Consider the following 18,501-nt stretch of genomic DNA (forward strand, 5'->3'; position numbering starts at 1 on the left):
GCCATGCACATTTGAGAATCTATAAGTATTAAATTACTTGTTGAGTAAAAGAAAGAATGTTTTTAAACCCATACCCTACTTAGGTAAAAGGTTAAACCAGGCTCACCAGCAGTAGTAACCAATTGTTTGCAATTATTTACATACAAAATAGTTTAGCGTTGAACAATGGACTCAAAACAACAGGAACACAGAAGCAATAAAAATGAGAATGTTGGGAAGCCCTTTTACACCATACATAAAGGAATGTTATATCAAATAAACCACTAGAGGCTTTTCTGCATTCTCATTTTCCTCGCTTGTAAGTTTCTGTTTCTTGGTGGGTGGGTGTCTGTTCCACATGTGTTTAGCTCCCTCTAAAGGTCGATTCAATATTACACCAATTTATGTCTGGCAGAAAATCTTGCAGGAAATAAACCAGTGTAATATTGAATTGACCACTAGAGGAAGCAAAACACACACAGAACAGGAACACCCCCCCCCCAAGAATCAAGAACTTACAAGCGAGGAAAATGAGAATGCAGAAAAACCCACGTGCAGAAGGTGGGGGGACCCAGAAGCAACAGGAATACACAAGCTAGGAAATGCAGAAAAGCCCAGAGAGTGAGAACGGAGAGGCAGAAAAAATAGTACATTAAAAACCAGTTCTCTGTTTACTACCACAAAGTAAGATTCTTTCAAGAGGCCTTTTTTTGTGTGTGTGGCGGCATAACATTTATTAATTATACTAAGACTTTCATCACAAGGAGGAATACAAATCTCTGCAATATAGCTTTAGTATTCATGAGCAATATTACACTATGATCTTCCTGCTGCAGTTTCTGCTGGTAGCGTCCTGCAGTGTTATTTCACATTGTTAGGTAGCCTCTATAATTCTGAGGAGGAGGAGGAGAAGGGGAAAAAGAAGAAGAGTTGGTTTTTATATGCCGACTTTCTCTTCCACTTAAGAAAGAATAAAACCAGGTTACAATAATCTTCCCTTCTCCTCCCCACATACACCCTGTGAGGTAGGTGAGGCTGAGAGAGCTCTAAGAGAGCTGTGACTAGCCCAAGATCACCCAGCTGACCATGTGTAGGAGTGGGGGAACCAACCCGGCTCACCAGATTAGAGTCCACCGCTTATGTGGAGGAATGGGGAATCAAACCCGGTTCTCCAGATGATAGTCCACCGCTCTTAACCACTACATCATGCTGGTTCTCAGTAAAGTAAGTAAAGGATAAAATAAAACCAAAATCAGTGTGTATGGTCATTAGGATTGTCAACAACCTGGAGAAAAAAATGTCCAGTCCCTGTAATAGAGGGTTGTTATTGATCAGGCAAAGTCATTGACTCCCTTGTGGCGAAAAGCTTCAACTTGTGGCGAAAAGCTTCAACTGCCCATCTGCACACATTAAGCCTCCATTAAAGGGAGAGGACTTCCCCCCCCCCCGCAATCTGGCAGTTAGAAGTCCTAGTGGACACACCATAACATTGTCCTAAGCCTATCATAGGGAGAAGGAGGGTCACACTATTTCATCGTCATCCAAAATCAAAACACACCATGCCCTCTCAGTTATTGTCCTTACCATATACAATATTTTATTATTTCATTATTTATTTGTTTGTTTATTTAAGACATTTTAATGCCACCTTTCCACCCAATCAGGGTCCACAAGGTAACAAACTTAAGAAACATTGGGGAGATGGTATCTCAGCTGCACCCTTGTGGTGTATGGAGTACTGCAAGGTGTGATCCTCTACTCTATGTTGTTTAACATCTTCATGTGCCCCCTCACACAGCTGGTCAGGAGTTTGGGCTGAGCTGTCATCAGTATGCTGTTGGCACCCAGCTTTATCTGTTGATGAATGGTCATCCGGATTCCATTCCGGACACACTGCCCAGGTGCTTGGATGCTGTGACTGAGTGGTTGAAGAAAAGCCGACTGAAACTGAATCCATCCAAGATGGCTCGGTTGGGGCGGCTTGGGGGTCAGGCGCTGGCTCCTGGGTCCTGATGGCATGCCGTTAACATCTATGCCCACCATCAAGAGTCTGAGTGTGATCCTGGATGCCTCCCTGTCAACGGAGGCCCAGGTTACAGCGGTGGTCTAGGTGGCCTTTTTCCATCTCCACCGGGTCCGGCAGTTGGTGCCTTACCTCTCCCGCCCTGATTTAGCCAGTGATCCATGCGATGGTCGAGGGCTGTTCTCGAGACTGATCCAAAAGGATACTTACAAGTTGTTTATATTTACATTAATTTTGTGTTTGTATTAAAACTCCCCAATGTATTTTTATTTTTTTAGATTTCAGATTTTTCTGCAACCCTGGGGTACTTTTCAGGTGGGTAAAAAGGTCTATCGTGCCCGGCCACAGTTCCAGTCACTGGATTAAAGTGTCCAAAGCTTTGCAGACTTTGCTATTAGAATATAAGATAAGTTACATGGGAAATCAAATAAATGGCATTGATCTGTCTGACACTGCAAACATATGGATGAAAAAGCCAGCAGATGTCTCCAGTGACCTAAAATAAGTGGAATTATGTGCAGATTCCAATCATCATTTTCCTGGACCAGAGACAAACTTGTGACATGCACTTAACCATCCCATAATCACTGAGAGTTACCACACTTTGTATTCCCAGCGATGTATTAAGAGTTTGAAAATGTTATAAAAAAACATCGCTTTAAAAGGGTTTTTGGATACCACGGCTTATAAATGGTTGGAAGACATCTTCACAGCTAAAGGGGCCAAAGTGCGAACAGTATTTTTTATAACGTTTTCAAACTCTTAATACAACGGTGGGAATACATAGAAAGTGCGAACAGTATTTTTTATAACATTTTCAAACTCTTAATACATCGCTGGGAATACAAGTGCGGTAAACCCCACTGTCTTATAAGCCCCTTTAAAGAGTTACTGATTTTACACATGCACACAATACTTGGGCTCTGTTTATATGGTCTTAGTTTGCAGCTCAGTGTCTTGTTCAGGATATATCATTTCTATCCCCCCCCCCATTGTTCTCTGGTATAGTTTGGGTGGTGTCTAACGGCCATGCCCAGGCTTTCTAAAGCTGACATAGCCCCATTTTTATATTTCCGTTCCTCAGTATATCAAGTACGGGGGGGGGGGGGTATCCTTCCTTGATACGTTTTTTAGCAGTATAGTAATGAACTTTTAAAAGATGCCTTTAGAGAAAGAGTTCCACGGACACCAGCACATTAATTTTTATTCATACTGTGGTTTGTGTTCTTTTTTGTTAGAGGAAACATTGCTCTTAAAAGTAGCACATTCAGTTTTCCACTCCACTCATGGTTTTATGTATTAATTGGCTTTAAAAATGCAACTGGATTTCAGTGGTTTCTAGCAATGTTTTAAACTGTTAGGTATATGTTGGAACAACATGTGTTCAATAGACTTGAAAGGGTGTAACTCCGCTTAGAATAGCACTGTGGGAAAACATAGCTTGTTGATGTTTTTAGAGAACATAAATATAATGAATATCACAGTGTAAATTTCAGGAAATGGCTTGTGTCATTTGGTATGGAAATGTTTGCTTATAGTAAAGTTAGATATGGAATATGTCAACAGATGTAATATTTGTGAGGCTGTTATCACGAAGCCCCTATTGCACATGCAGCCCAAAGCTTGCCAGAACATATTGTCATACTAGTCATCATTGCCATCAGCTTGCTGTATAAAGCAACATTGCTTTACCACATAAAATCATTAAATAAACTCTTATGCTGTCAGCTTGGTACCAGATTATGCTGCAACCATAGAAGCGTTTGTGTACACAGAAGTTACTGTAGATAGCTGGTAAATTGATGGACAGAAAGAGCGATGGTGGAAGAAGACTCACACTGTGGCCAACTGAACACAGTTTGGAGCTCATCTTCAAGCTTACCATGCAGTGTTGATGAGGGTGAAGAAATCTCCCTTCTGTGCCATTTCACGTGGTTTGAGGTTTCTTACATTAAGGCCTCCCAGCAGCATTTTGAACCCTCACTGGCGTGCAGGGACAGTTTTATGAGACTTTGCAAGGGGGAAATTTGACTTGGGTCTCCACGTTGAATGGTCCTATTTCTACGAATACTTGCCATCTTGGTTCTCCTGCAGATGTAAGCATAATCCTCAGAAAAGTGTGTACCAATGTCTGTGCCTTGACCCTTGCCCATCTCTGCTGTTAAAAGCAGAGAGGATGTAATGAGATGGTTGCAGATTATAAATGGTTCTTTATAGGTGGGGGTCCTTTCCACAGGTCTTCTGGTTTTTGTTTTTGTTTTTTTAAAGTCTTTAGATACCCAAGTTCTTAGCAACTTTCACCCAATGTCAAATTGTCCTTCCTGGGCGAAGTGCTCTAAAAGATTGTGGTGGTGTACCTTCAGGGTTTTCTTGATGAACTAGGTTACCAAGACCCATTTCAGTCAAGTTTCTGACCTGGTTATAGGACTGAAACTGCCTTGGTCACCCTGATTGATGACCTGTACCTGGCAGAGGTCAGTGAGGATGTCCCTGTTGGTAGTACTGGACCTCTCAATGGATTTCGATACCACTGAAGATGGGGAAATCTGGAATGAGTTTGGGGAGCATTCTTTTGTGGCACCTCTGATCCTATATTATTATTTACTTCATTCATATACCACTTTTCTTCTTAAAGGGGACCCAAAGTGGTTTACATTATTCGCCTCTCCATTTTATCCGCACAACAACCCCGTCAGGTAGGTTAGGTTAAGCATGTGTGACTGGCTCGGGATCATCCAGAAAACTTCCATGGTAGACTGGGAATTTGAACTTGGGTTTCCCAGATCCTAGTCCAGCACGGTAACCACTATACCACACTGGCTTCCTGGCTCCAACATGCCAGAAGGTGGTGCTGGTGGATTAGTGTCCTTCCCTTTGGCCTCTGGGTTCCACCTTGTTTCCTATGATTTTAATCATCTACACAAAACCACTGGGCGAAGTCATCTGTCTATTTGGAGAAAAGAGCCATTAATATGCTGAAGACATGCAGTTCTATCTGTCCTTTGCATTTAAATCCAGGAAGGTATTCGAAAACATGAATTAGTGTCTGCTGACAGTGAAGGAGTGAATGTGGGTAAACTGAAGCTTAATCCAGACAAGATAAGAGAGATGCTGGTTAGGGGTAAAGTCCAACTGGGAGTAGGGTTACACATTGTGCTGTGCGGCATAACACTCCTTGAAAGAACAGGTACACAACTTGGGGTTGCTCATGGATCCTGCCCTGCTGCTTGTAAAACAGGTAGTGGAGGTATCACACATACCTTTTTTCCATGAAGATAATTCACAGTGGGTAGCCGTGTTAGTCTGTCTGCAGTAGTAGAAAAGAGCAAGAGCCCAGTAGCACCTTAAAGACTAACAAAAATATTTTCTGGCAGGGTATGAGCTTTCATGAGCCACAGCTCACTTCTTCAGCTAGAATGTGAATCCATCTGTCTTTAAGTAGAGGAGAGTGAATTCAGACAAGCATTAGTATGTAAATGTTAACAGTATGTAAATGTGAATAGCAGGCGTGATGGGATTAGGTGTGGTATGCAGAAGAGTCTGTGATGTTGTGAGATAAAATGGAGGTTACCAGGTTGTTGTGAGATAAAATGGAGGAGAGAGGAACAATGTAAGCAGCTTTGGGTCCCTGTTAGGCAAAGTATAAATGAAGTACATAAAATAAATTTGTGAATGATTTGCTGTGGATGGTTGGTATGGGATTGGAAGGGGTCCCAGAAGACAGAATAAGGCTCAAAAACTTTGAGAAGCATTGTATTACACATTACAAGAGGATCCCAAAAATGTAAATCTACCTTTAGAAAGGGCAAACAAGAAGTTGAACTGAATGTGCAAGCGCCATGGCTGTCCAGTGAAGATATCTCCTTGTGCCTCTCCATGAGTATCACCAAAAAGCCTATCATACAAATAGCTTGTGAGGCTTTTGAAATGGAAGTAACAGTTATTGTTATTCTTCTGTCATTTTTCATCCTCTTGCACAAGTCTTAAGTTAGGTTTTAAAGTCTCACTGCCAGCATCACAGTCACATCCTAGGACAGCAGTGAGCCAATACATGGGATACAAGACAGGTGAAAACACATGGTCGCTTTAGCCTCCTTTATTCCCTGTTTCAGCCAGGATTCAGCCAGGATTGAACGCATGCGTTCGATCCTGGCTAAATCCTGGCTGAAACGGAATAAAGGAGGCTAAAGCGACCGTACGTTTTCGCCCAGAAACTTCTTTCCTTCTGGGCTGAATCTGAATCATACAGCAGTGGCCGCCCTGAGCATCCAGGACTGGAACACCAGCCCCTAAAACAGTGGGGATCGCTGCTGCCATCTGCTGCTGACTGTACCTGTGTGCAGGTCAATTTATATTTCTCCACAGGGTCAAATACCAGGGAAGCTAAGGACGCTTAGGGCTGTTTAGCTTGGAAAGAAGGCGGCTAAGGGGAGACATGATAGAGGTCTATAAAATTATGCATGGTTTGGAGAGAGTGGACAGGGAGACGTTTTTCTCCCTCTCCCATAATACTAGAACACGGGGTCATCTGCTAAAGCTGGAGGGCGAGAGATTCAAAACAGATAAAAGGAAGTATTTTTTTACACAACGCATAGTTAAATAGTGGAACTCCCTGCCCCAGGATGTGGTGATGGCTGCCAGCTTGGAGGGCTTTAAGAGGGGAGTGGACGTATTCATGGAGGAGAGGGGTATTCATGGCTATTAGTTAGAATGGATACTAGTCATGCTGCAAACCTATTCTCTCTAGTATCAGAGGACCATGCCTATAATTTTGGGTGCGGTGGAACACAGGAAGGATGGTGCTGCTGCAGTCGTCTTGTTTGTGGCTTCCTAGAGGCACCTGGTTGGCCACTGTGTGAACAGACTGCTGGACTTGATGGGCCTTGGTTTGACACTGCAGGGCCTTTCTTATGTTCTTATGTTCTAATGGTCAGGAGGTGGAAGGAGGGGAGGAAATAACCATTCACTTTTCTCTCATTTCCATATCATAGTGTACCTATTATAGCGATGAAAAACATACTCTTTTAAACATTACAGTAACTCATTAGAGCAGGTGACATGTTTGTTCTCAGCAGCATCAAGATTGCTCATCCCTCCTTACTGGTCCTTCATAGCAACCATCCAGGTAACCCACCATATGCAGTAGGTGAACCCCAGTATATTCTTTTGACTCAGTTGCATGGATGTGTTCAGCATTAACAAAAAATATACCCTAACCTAATGTCTGTCATTTGCATGCCAAGATAGGTATATAGGTTCATATAGGAACTTGTGCTTTCTTTTCTTTGTTGGTTCAACAGATTTGAAATATATGAAATAAGGACTGAGTTTTGCACAGGTGAGCAGTTTGTAACTATTGTTTTGCTTCCCCATTCCTTTATAGTAAAGCTTCATAATCAGGGCTGCTATTAGCCTCACCCTGGGCTTCTTTTTACTCGTATATCTGTCAGTCAATTAAAAACTTACAGTGGGCTGATTATTTGGCATTTAACTGATGAGTTGATCGCCAAGTCAATTATATAGATTCTTGCAAGATATCAGTAAAAGAGCCATTCTGAGGATTCTGAAGGAAATATCATTCTGTCATTCCTAATGGGACTAACATAGACATTCAGAAAAGATCTTGGGACCGTACCATTTCAAAATGCAGTTTTGCCCACATGAATGGATGCTACCCACTCTCCTTGCAGATAGAAGGCAAACCTTTCTTGCAACACGCTCCCTTTCAACAGGTAGGGAGGTTTTGATTCCCCCTTTTTTTGATTCCCCCCCTATTCCCCCTTCTGTAGTTCAGGCATAACATCATTCTTTTTGAAAAACAAAAATAGCTTGAACAAAAGCTTCTTCTTCAACAACAGCATGTGCGGATGAAATCTTTGGCCGCTTGAAGAGCATGCGATATTGTCCATGGCTTTGACCAATACAATTTAGAATTAGCTTTTGATCTGTACCCAAGTGTTTGCTCAGATAATGCCTTTTTATCCGAGGATGTTTTCCTCCTCCTAACTGAATGTGCAAGCATTCCCCCCCATGCACAGGCTCTCGTTCGATTGTTTGTCCATTGAAAGGTTACTGCATCTCTCTTCTGAACAAAGGAAGAGCTGTTTGTCTTTACACAGGGAACCCTCTGTTTCAGTAGAAGATATGAATGGGGAAATTCTCTGGCCTTGGCTTTCATCATTCTGTGCTGCAGAATATACAAATGAATTCCACAAGCCAATGTGCTGCTCCATGATTATTTGTAAATATCGCCATTACTCTGTCCTACGAAGGAAGGGTGGCTGGCAGCCCGGCTGCCATCTGCAAAGCACGGCTGTCTCCACAACTCCATACATGCTGGTTGTCAATTATTGTCTCTCAAGATTCAAAAGAAACTTTCCCAGTGCCTAGATTTGGAATGTCATTCTATGCTTTGCTTCACCTGACTTAGTTCTATTCCATTCCCACCAGAGATACTAACAAAATTCTGCTGAATGGATTCAATTTCATTTTTCTAATGAAGAACCTAAAGATCTGTGATCTTTTATGTAACAAGCATGAAGACCTCTTCTACCCCTGAGGTAGAAACAGTCACACTAGTAGAAGGTTCAAGGCCATTCGAGCACAGTGACAAAAGTAGCCGCAATCTAACCACTCACCTCTCAACACCACAGTTGAAGATTAAATCCCAGCTCGCCACCCTTCACCTTGACTGATCCTTAGATTACTACATCAGGGAAAATACAGAATGTTTGATAACTTCAACTTAAAGAAACTTTAAAAGACTAAATTCCACACCTGAGATCTGATACAGGAAATCATGTAATTTGACTAATTTATTTATAAATTTATATGTCACCTTTCCAGACCTGCTAAAGGTGGCTCACAATTAACAGAATAAAACAAAGCCAAACACAATAAAACAAATCACACCAATTAAAACAAGCCCATAAAAGAAGCAATAAAATGAATAAATAAAAAGCCAATAAAACAACCCAAGCTAATAAAGACAAGCATGAAAAACTAATAAAATTAGCCAATATGTCTGAAATTATATCGAGATAACAGTCCCCAGATTAGAAGCAGACCACAAAACAGCTAAAAATAGATAGACCCTGTCACAGAATTTGGGATTGGGGCAGGTAGGTGGGATGTCTGCGGCGGCGGCAGCCTTAGCAGATTCGGTATGGGTCCAGGCTTCATTCCAATAAAAAGACACAGATTTCCAGTCAGTCAGCAACTTACCATTTATTCTTGATTCCAGTTACAACACTAGTTCAACAAGCAACATCAACCCGAGTCGCCCTGGAGTGCCATCGCTATTGACCTCCCTCGTCCTGCCTTCCACCTCAGTTCTTGGAAGTCTCCCAACTCCTCTGCACCATCTGCTTGATCCTGCCCCAATAACTGGCCCCACCTTTCCTCACTAGGTCCCCGCCCTGCTGGTTTCCAGCTTCCCTGAGCCCATAAACCTAGTGGTATTCTTTCACCCCACACAGCAGCGGCCTGAATTAGATAGCCATGCCCAGCTGTGGGTGTCTTTGGCCAGACTCTCCCTACGGGATGCCCTGGACTCTTGGCTCCTGTGGGCCCTTCCCCTGGTGCTCGTGAGCTTTGGGTGAGTCGGTCCCAATGATGTCCCTTTGCCCCAGGGTCTATCACAAATCCCTTAATTAAAAGACTGGCTAGAGAAATCTTGTGGGCTCTTCCTGTTTAAGAGTTATATTTTCAAGATATTTGCCCAAATCTAGAGATTTTTTTAAAAGCATGTCTTACAGAAAATGTATTTAAATATCTGATTAAAACAGCAGCCACAATCCGATACAGAGTTAGGCATACTTAAAGCCACTGATCTCAATATGCCTGTTTTTTTACTTAACTCCCCCAACAGTTGCTATAATTCTGCCTCCCTTTGTTCTGCCAATCTCCCCTCTCCACTATACCAGGTCCTTAATACTGTTCACAGAATATAGGTGATCAAGATAATAATATTCAGTTCAGGAACACATAAACTAATTTTAATTTGCATTGAATAGAAAGCAACCGAGCTACTTATGGATGCAAAATCAGGTGGGTGCTCTATTCAGGGTGATGTGTCAATTTATAATTGGGGGTTTAAAGTCAATAAAATTAATTCTTCATGGGATAGGTAAAACTTCCTTTATTAGCAGACTGATAGAAATATGCATTTTATAATAACAATGATTGTAGTTTAAATACTGCCAAAGGTTTAAATACCTACTTGCCTATAAAGAATATAGTGTTTAACCTAGAGTAACCAGATTGTGTTCCTCGTGAAGAAACAACAGAAGGCTCACTTGTATAATACAGGTTTGTTTAGGGTTGCCAACCTCCAGGTGCTAGCTGGAGATCTCCTGCTATTACAACTGATCTCCAGCCGCTAGAGATCAGTTCACCTGGATAAAATGGCCGCTTTGATAATTGGACTCTATGGCATTGAAGTCCCTCCCCTCTCCAAACCCTGTCCTCCTCAGGCTCCGCCCACAAAATATCCAGGTATTTTCCAACCCAGAGCTGGCACTCCTAGGTTTGTTTATAATACCAGAGAAATAGGCAATTTCTAGAAGTACTGCCAGGTAGAGACCATGGTTTAGAATCTCAATATAGCACCCATCAGCCTGGCAATGCAAGGGAGCTCTTGGGTAGCTCAGGGATTCTGTTTGCAGGTGAGAAAGCAGCAGACAAATTGGAGGTGTGAAGACAAACCTGGTAGACAAACCAGAGTTTGAGCAACTAACTGTGGTTTAATTAGGCTGAAGGCTAACCCTGTATTGCTGTCATAAGAATAAACCCACCACCACTGAGACTGTGAAAGGAAATCTGCTAGATCTACAGCATGCTTTTGCAACTTGCTTTATGTTAGCAATTCTCTTTATTGTACATGTGCATTCTACACCTACAATGCTACAGTACAAGGGTCTTTTCAAAATGCATGCATAAACAAAGACATGCAAAAAACATACAAACAGAAATTCCGGTGGATTTTTAAAACATCCAGTAATACTTTTAGGGCAGAGCATGCCAGCAAATCCAATGTGATCAATACTCATAAGAACACGAAGAACTAATAAATAATTCCAAATGATTCCAACAAGTAGGAGTGGAAAAGCAGAGCAATCGCAGCTGTAATAAAAGCTTGTGATTTGCATTCTTCATCAAATTAGCCAAGCAGAGCGTGAGTATGCAAAGTGATGTTTCCTGTAGGACGGGCACACACAACAGGTAACTTGGGTAAAGGGTGGAGCCGTGTGCAGACAGAGTGAAAAGCAGAGCAATAAAGTTATGCAATAAGCGTGTAAACATGAAAGCTTAAGGCTTGCACTGTGTCGAGTCAGAGAGAGCATTAGCACGGCAGAACATTTTGTGGACTGACTCAGCAATAGATGCACTCTAAAGGCCACTCTGTTTTGCTCTCTCTCTCTCTTTTTTTTACAGGTAATAATAAGGTAAGGAGAGAGGATGATCAAGAAGGCTGTGGAAGAATGTTACCCAACTTCTAATTTAAATAACTCTGTAGCACATAATGATCAAATCAAATTACTAAACATCCCTGGCAACGTTAAAATTATCACTATACTATAAATCCCGACTATCAGAACAAAACCAGCAAATGAATAGGGGAATAAAACAACCAAGGATGAAGGGCCAATGGAACCAATAGATCTTAACTAGCCTATGGCACGCCAACAGAGAGGGAGCTAGCAAATTGCCCTTGAGAGAGCATTAAAAAAATTCAGGGGTAACTACTAAGAAACTCCTACTCTTCACACAAGCCAATCTTGCCTTTGAGTGAGTTGGTACCTGTCTGGTGGGTCGTCATAAATTTCAGGAGGTTCTCACAGAAGCAAACAGGAGCAAACAACCCTTGTCCAGGTCGTGTAGGGTTTTAAAGTCGAAGCCAACCACCTGTGGAAATTCTCCATCAGATCTGTCACAACGTGGTCAGGCAATGCACACACACCCCATTACTGATATCAGCAGATGCCACCTCTTTCCTCACCAATGCATAAAACTCAAAACAGGCTTCAGGCTCTGATGGACACAATGGACAAGGGAGCCAAAGAAGACCCCACACACACACCCTCTTCCTTACCCTTCTGTATCCTTGTCAATCTCTAGGGTTGCCAGGTCCCTCTTCGCCACCAGGGGGGAGGTTTTTGGGGTGGAGCCTGAGGAGGGCGGGGTTTGGGGAGGGGAAGGACTTCAATGCCATAGAGTCCTAGTGCCAAAGCGGCCATTTTCTCCAGGTGAACTGATCTCTATCAGCTGGAGATCTGTTGTAATAGAGGGAGATCTCCAGCCACTACCTGGAGGGTGGCAACCCTGTCAAAGTCATGGAAGTGGCCTTGCTCAGTACTGGGGGCATCAGCCTGCTGCTGGACAGATTCCAGATCAGAGGACTGATCCCAAGCACGATGCAATAACTGCTTGAGCCCTTGCCACATGTCACAAAAAGTGCAGCTTAACCCAGATGCACATGAAAGAGATTTGCTTGAGAAGCATAAAGAGTTCAGTTTGCAGACTTCCAGTAATTAAGATGAAGGATGTGGTTTTGATTTGATTACTGAGGAGCGGGGGGAATAATTAATTACTTAAGAAACTCCATATCAGAGGACTCCTCCTCCCCAAGGCACAGAGAGCCTACCAGGAAATGAACAACACAAGTCAGATTCCTCTTTGTTATTATTAAAGTCCCTTTGTAACTTCCATGGGATAGACGGGCAGTGCAATCCTAAGGGCTGCCGAGGTGGCTGGCCACTGTGAAAAATTGGCTGAGCTGGTCCATTCCCTACGCTCTTCAGGGGGGAAATAACAACACACACTCCTCCCCAAGGCACAGAGGGTATAGTGAGCAATCTGGATGACAGCTGATGAAACCCTTGTGAGTGGCCGCTGCCCCTTGACACCACTCCCACCTCCTCCCACCCATGAAGAGCCAGCAGATAGGAAGAAAGACTCAGCAACAGCACACAACACCAGCAGGCATGTGCCCAAGCATCCCCTCCTAGCCCATAGAGGACAAGCAACCATGCAGTATACAGGATACCCACTCCTTCCAGAAAGAGGGTAGAATGCAGCAATATCTGCAATTGCACTTGCCAAATGAACTTCTAAAAGTAGCAGAGCAAAGAATATTAATGACAAGACTGCTGGAACTAAATAAAATGTTTACTCGATTTATTTCTGCCACAACTTTCTTAAGTAAGGTATAGAATTATTATTCTCAGTGCCGGGCGCACTGAGAACCTGAACCACTGAATAATTCTATACCTTAATTGATTGCAAATAAGGAACAACAATATATGTGAAGCTATTGGCTAAAGAAGCTGCCTTTGGTAGTGAAAGCGCAATTGTTCATCCGGACAGCGTTTCCATTTATTTCAATATGCTTCCTTCCATGTTCCCTTGAAGAAGTTGATGATTGAAACAAAATTTATAAAAGAAAAGAAAAAGTTATTAACTGAACTGAAATATAATTCATTTTGGTACTATTGTAGCAAAGAGATTTAGCAACTTCGTTTCTCTGTCTTTATGTTTTGTATTGTCTTAGTTGTTACACTGTATAGAATTGTATAATTGTGGACACACTGTACGTATTCACCACATGTTCGTAACAAGTATAATATAGCATTTTGATAAGCATTGAGAGCCTCATACTATTACTTTAGACATACTACCACCTGGAGGTTGGCAACCCTACCTCCACAGGATCCGCCCCAAATACCTCCCGTTGGTGGCAAAGAAGGACCTGACAACCCTACAGCATACTAATTGGGTGGGAGCATGATCGGTTTCGTTAAAGGATTCTTGCCCACTCTCCACCAGCCGTACCCTAGCGCTGAAAACAATCGCTCATTAATCCAGTCTCTCCACCTTGGGCATTTTAATTTGCATCCCTTCGTCGTAATATGTTCACGTAATAACAGGTGGGACAGAGCTGCTGTCCCACTAAGGCGAGGGAGATGAGCACCTCTGAAGGGAAGATAATTCCCAGCGGGTCGCCGTGTTAGTCTGTCTGCAGTAGTAGAAAAGGGCCAGAGTGCAGGAGCACCTTCAAGACTCACAAAAATATTTTCTGGTAGGGTAGGAGCTTTCGGGAGCCTTTTCTACTTCTGAAGGGAAGGGAACTAAATCGCACCCCCAGCAGGCCGCCTTTCCGAATCGCCCCCCTGGCGCGAAGCGACAGCTCGGCGACGCAGCCATCCAACCAGGAGCTTTGCCAGGAACAGCCTGGGGTTGTTGCTGCCAGGCAGCCGCGTGGGGGAGTGGGGGGAACTGTTCCTTTCGGAGGGCGGCGGGAGCCGCCTCCCTTTCCAGCGCCACCTATTCACGTGGGGCGGCAGGCGAGGCGCGCGCTTTCGGCCGGGATGAACCATGGGGGGAGTAGAAAAGGGCCAGAGTCCAGGAGCACCTTCAAGACTCACCAAACCATTTTCTGGCAGGGTCTTTCCTGGTAGGGAATACCAAGTCCTATGGAGGTGACACCCCGCTCCACATTGCTGCGACACACGGGCAAGAGGAGATCATTGCCCTCTTGGTCAAGGACCACAACGCCAAGGTGAACTTGAGGGACTACAGTGGGAAGAAGCCCTACCAATACCTCAAAGAGCCTGCGGCTCACGAGAGCTCCTACCCTGCCAGAAAATATTTTTGTGAGTCTTGAAGGTGCTCCTGGTCTCTTGCCCTGTTCTACTACTGCAGACAGACTAAGCCGGCGACCCGCTGGGAATTATCTTCATCGGGGGAGGGAAGCGACGGGACGGACGGAGGAAGCGAGGGAGGGGGGCCGGGCTGCGCTGGAAGCCGCCCTAAAGGGCCGGAGGGCTTCAGGTGACTACAAATCCCAGACACCTCGGCTCTGGGCGGCCACCCCACCGGCTGGGCCAGCGCCAGAGCGCCTCAGTGCCCCAGGCGAGTTGGCGGCGGCGGCGGCAGCAGGTGGCTGCGCGCCTGCGGGACTGGGGCCCCCGCCCGGCCGCCTGCAGGGGCTCGGGCGCCTCTCCGCTGCGCTGGGCTGGGCTGGGCTGGGCGAGGCGGCCGTGCTGGGCTTCCTGCGCGAGCGCGGCGGGCAGGTGCGCGACGCCGAGCTGCTGAGCCGCTTCCAGCCGCGGCTGGAGCCCCGACGCGCGCGCCGCCCTGGCCGTGGCGAGGGAGCCGGACGGCGCGCGGGGGGCGGCGCTGCGCGAGACGCCCCTGCAGGGCGAGGAGCCGCCGGGCGCCCTGCCCGCCCAGGGGCGCTCCGGCCAGGGCGGCGGGGGCGCGGCGGAGGCGCCGTCCCTGCCCCCCGAGGAGAAGCGCGGGATGCCCGTGTCCGAGCTGAAGAGCCTCTTCCAAAAGGGGGGCGCGGAGGAGGGGCCCAAAGGCCCCGGCGGCCACGCCCCGCGAGGCTCCCCGCAGAAACCCTGCATGCTGCCCGTGCGCTGCGTGCCGCCCCCCAGCGCCGCCAGGGGGGCCGAGGCGCCGCCCTGCCGAGGGCTTGAAGCCCCAGAGCGGCCGCAGGGGGGCCCCTCGGCCGGCCTCCCGCCTCGCTCGCCTTACCCCACGAGGCGGCCGCTCGAGCAGCCGGGCTCCGGCTCCCCTTACCTGAGGAGGGGGCAGAGGTCGCCCAAGGCGGGCGAGGAAGGCGCCGGCGAGGCCACCGTGCCGCTGGACGCCGCCGAGCACGAGTGGCTGGTGAAGGCCACCGACGGCCAGTGGTCCCAGCGCCTTCACGGCCTCTTGCTGAGCGACACGCACCTGGCCGGCAAAAGGGACTTCATGTCCGGCTTCACCGCCCTGCACTGGGCCGCGAAAAGCGGCAGCTGCGACATGGTGAGCAAAGTCATCGAGGTGGCCGAGAAAGGGGAGGTCCGGGTCAACGTGAATACCAAGTCCTATGGCGGTTACACCCCGCTCCACATTGCTGCGATACACGGGCAAGAGGAGATCATTGCCCTCTTGGTCAAGGACCACAACGCCAAGGTGAACTTGAGGGACTACAGTGGGAAGAAGCCCTACCAGTACCTCAGAGAAGGCTCCTCTTTTGCAGTGAGGCATCTCCTGCGTGACCCGGATCTGCACGCTATCACGGGCCACAATGCCTCTATCAAGAAGAGTGCAAAGGTGGCGGCTTCCATTTTGAGCTCCACCAGCACCTTCCTGGGTGTTTTGTCTGATGACACTGCTTTCTATGAGCTGACCAAAGGCTTAAAGAAACCGCCTTCACTCAATAAGTTTCTTCATGCGGCTACCGCCCCAAGGAGGAAGCTGAAGTCCAGAGGGACTTTCTCATCACATTCTTCTTTATCTGAATCGTTGGAGGAGGACCAGGAGGAAGCCACAGTAAAACGTAGACCCGTATCAGAGTTGTTTCTTGGTCACTAGTGTCCAGCTAATTGGAATCAGCTAACAGGAATGTCAGAGAGGACACGTGTTGATTATTCTTTCACAGAAGCACTTTGTATTTTGGATGTGTTCGTCTTTAGCAGGTCCCATCAAAAGACTGGAAATAAGATTCTCTGTAGGATTGTGTCTAAACATTTTAATTGATACGACCTTTACCTCACAGAAGATAGTATATTTCACTGAGAATAAAACAGAATTTTTTTTGGGGGTGGGGGAGGAGAATCCTTAATAAGTTGATAGGAAACTTCATCAGATTTTCTAATGGCTGAGATTTAATATAGAATCATTAAAAATGTTTGGTTTTAGCTCTTATAACTAATTTGGATGTATGCTACATTAGCATCACTTTGGAAAGTGTCTATAAAGGGTCAGAATGAAAGTGTGCATCTTTGATCGATGCTACTGCGTATAAGGCAGTTCATCTCAAAAAACAAAGAATACACTTCGGTTTAGTTTATTGATGTATACTTTTCAAAACCAAACTGTTTGATTTGATACATCGAATTTATCATTTAAATATTCTGATTTGGAAATTAATGTTTTTCTGAGGGTGTTCAGAGTTTCCTAGTCAGCTCTGAGAACAGACAATTTTGCTAATTAAAAAAAGACTCTTAATACTGTGTATTTTCAATAACATTGTGTAAGTTTCAGGTGGTTCTTATGATAGCCCTTTTAATCTCCAGTGAATCCTATGGTTGAAAAAGAAAGAAAATTTACAAGATCTCAGTCTGCATTCTTCTACTAAAGTGGCTGGTGGAGATTGAAAATGGCTCTTTTATGCTACAATTTTAATCATGTTTGAAAAGGAAGGCCATTTCTAGTGACAGTTTGGAGAGAAGGATATTTTACTATACATGCTAATTAAAAAAAGAAAAACCTAATTATAAGATATCATTTGCTAGAAGGCTAATGAGTTTTTTAAAGTATTTTACCGTAATATGTGTGAAACAAGAACATGCAGTAAAATAAGGAAACCAGCTTTAATCAACTTAAAAGAAATCCCCAACATGTCTACCTCACTGAAAATATATGTAGGTGGCCAATTCAGTTATGTCTTGTTTTATTCAGAAAAAAACCCTAAATATGCTGCCTGCAAACTAAATAATAATTCTAACTGCAGTGACAAAATGTAATACAGCTGTTTGGAATCTGTTAAAATGGCATTTTAAAGTGAAGTTGCAAGAAAATGTATTTAGGCAACATATTTTTATATGAGGAATACGTTCCTAGAAATATAACCCTTTAGGCAGTTATTTTTTTCTCTTATTTGCCATATAAAATTGTGATGTGTTGTGATCTCTTTATGGTGATGAATTTTTAAAAGATGAATGGATGTGCTGGATCCATCCATTGCTAAGTTCAAGAAAGGAGCATGTGCATCTGTTGTACAAATACTGATTTAAAATTCATTGTTGTTGTGGCTCTGTGGCCTGTTTATTAAAGATACTGTGGCTTATTTTTAAAATGCACTAATTTTCAGCATGATGTCAATCTAGATAACATTTTGCCTAATGTTCTTGTAAAAATGGGTAATTATTCCATTTTACAAATGGATGGTCTGTTGGTTGTAATTAATTGATTTTAATACAATTTATTGTTCCAAGGATTTCTGTGGAGACATTGAGGGCAATCCTGAAGGGGGGGTGGATCTGAGGCAGCTCGGAGCGGTGGATCCACACTGCCTCCTCTGAGGCTTCCTGGCCATTGTGGGTGGGGGGGGAACCCTTTTGCAACCATTTAAAATTTTAAAAGGGGGAAAATGCCCCATAGCAGGCAGTGAGGCTGTGAAACCGAAAAAGCTCTGCCAGTGTGGCTGGGCTGGTGGTGCCCAGACACCAGTGTGTTTGCCTCCGCACTGGAATAGCTGCCACCTTATTCCATGATAACGTGGCACCTACGCTGGTGCGGGGTCACACTGGCTCCTAAGGAGCTTCGCCCCCCCCCTTCAGGAATGGGCTGTTAGAAACTGACCCAATGTGTTTTTAATTGGAAGTTCTTCCCATTGTGTTCAATGGAACTTATTCCTGGATGATCGTATATAGTATTGAAGCCCATCATTACAACCACCTTTGAGCCTCCCTTGTATAGTTTGTGCCAGGTGTCAATATTGTTAA

General features: G+C 44.8%; 1 protein-coding gene across 1 annotated transcript; it reads left to right on the top strand.

Moving 5' to 3' along the window:
• Positions 1 to 1,996: 1,996 nt before the first annotated feature.
• On the top strand, positions 1,997 to 16,391 carry SOWAHA (sosondowah ankyrin repeat domain family member A). Its single transcript, XM_056847784.1, is given in 5 exon segments — positions 1,997 to 2,071; positions 5,021 to 5,123; positions 14,705 to 15,075; positions 15,203 to 16,348; positions 16,350 to 16,391. Coding segments are annotated over 5 exon segments (1,737 nt in total).
• The last annotated feature ends 2,110 nt before the right edge of the window (positions 16,392 to 18,501 follow it).

Source organism: Euleptes europaea, chromosome 1 (assembly GCF_029931775.1).
Source record: "Euleptes europaea isolate rEulEur1 chromosome 1, rEulEur1.hap1, whole genome shotgun sequence".
NCBI classification, from domain to species: Eukaryota; Metazoa; Chordata; class Lepidosauria; order Squamata; family Sphaerodactylidae; genus Euleptes; species Euleptes europaea.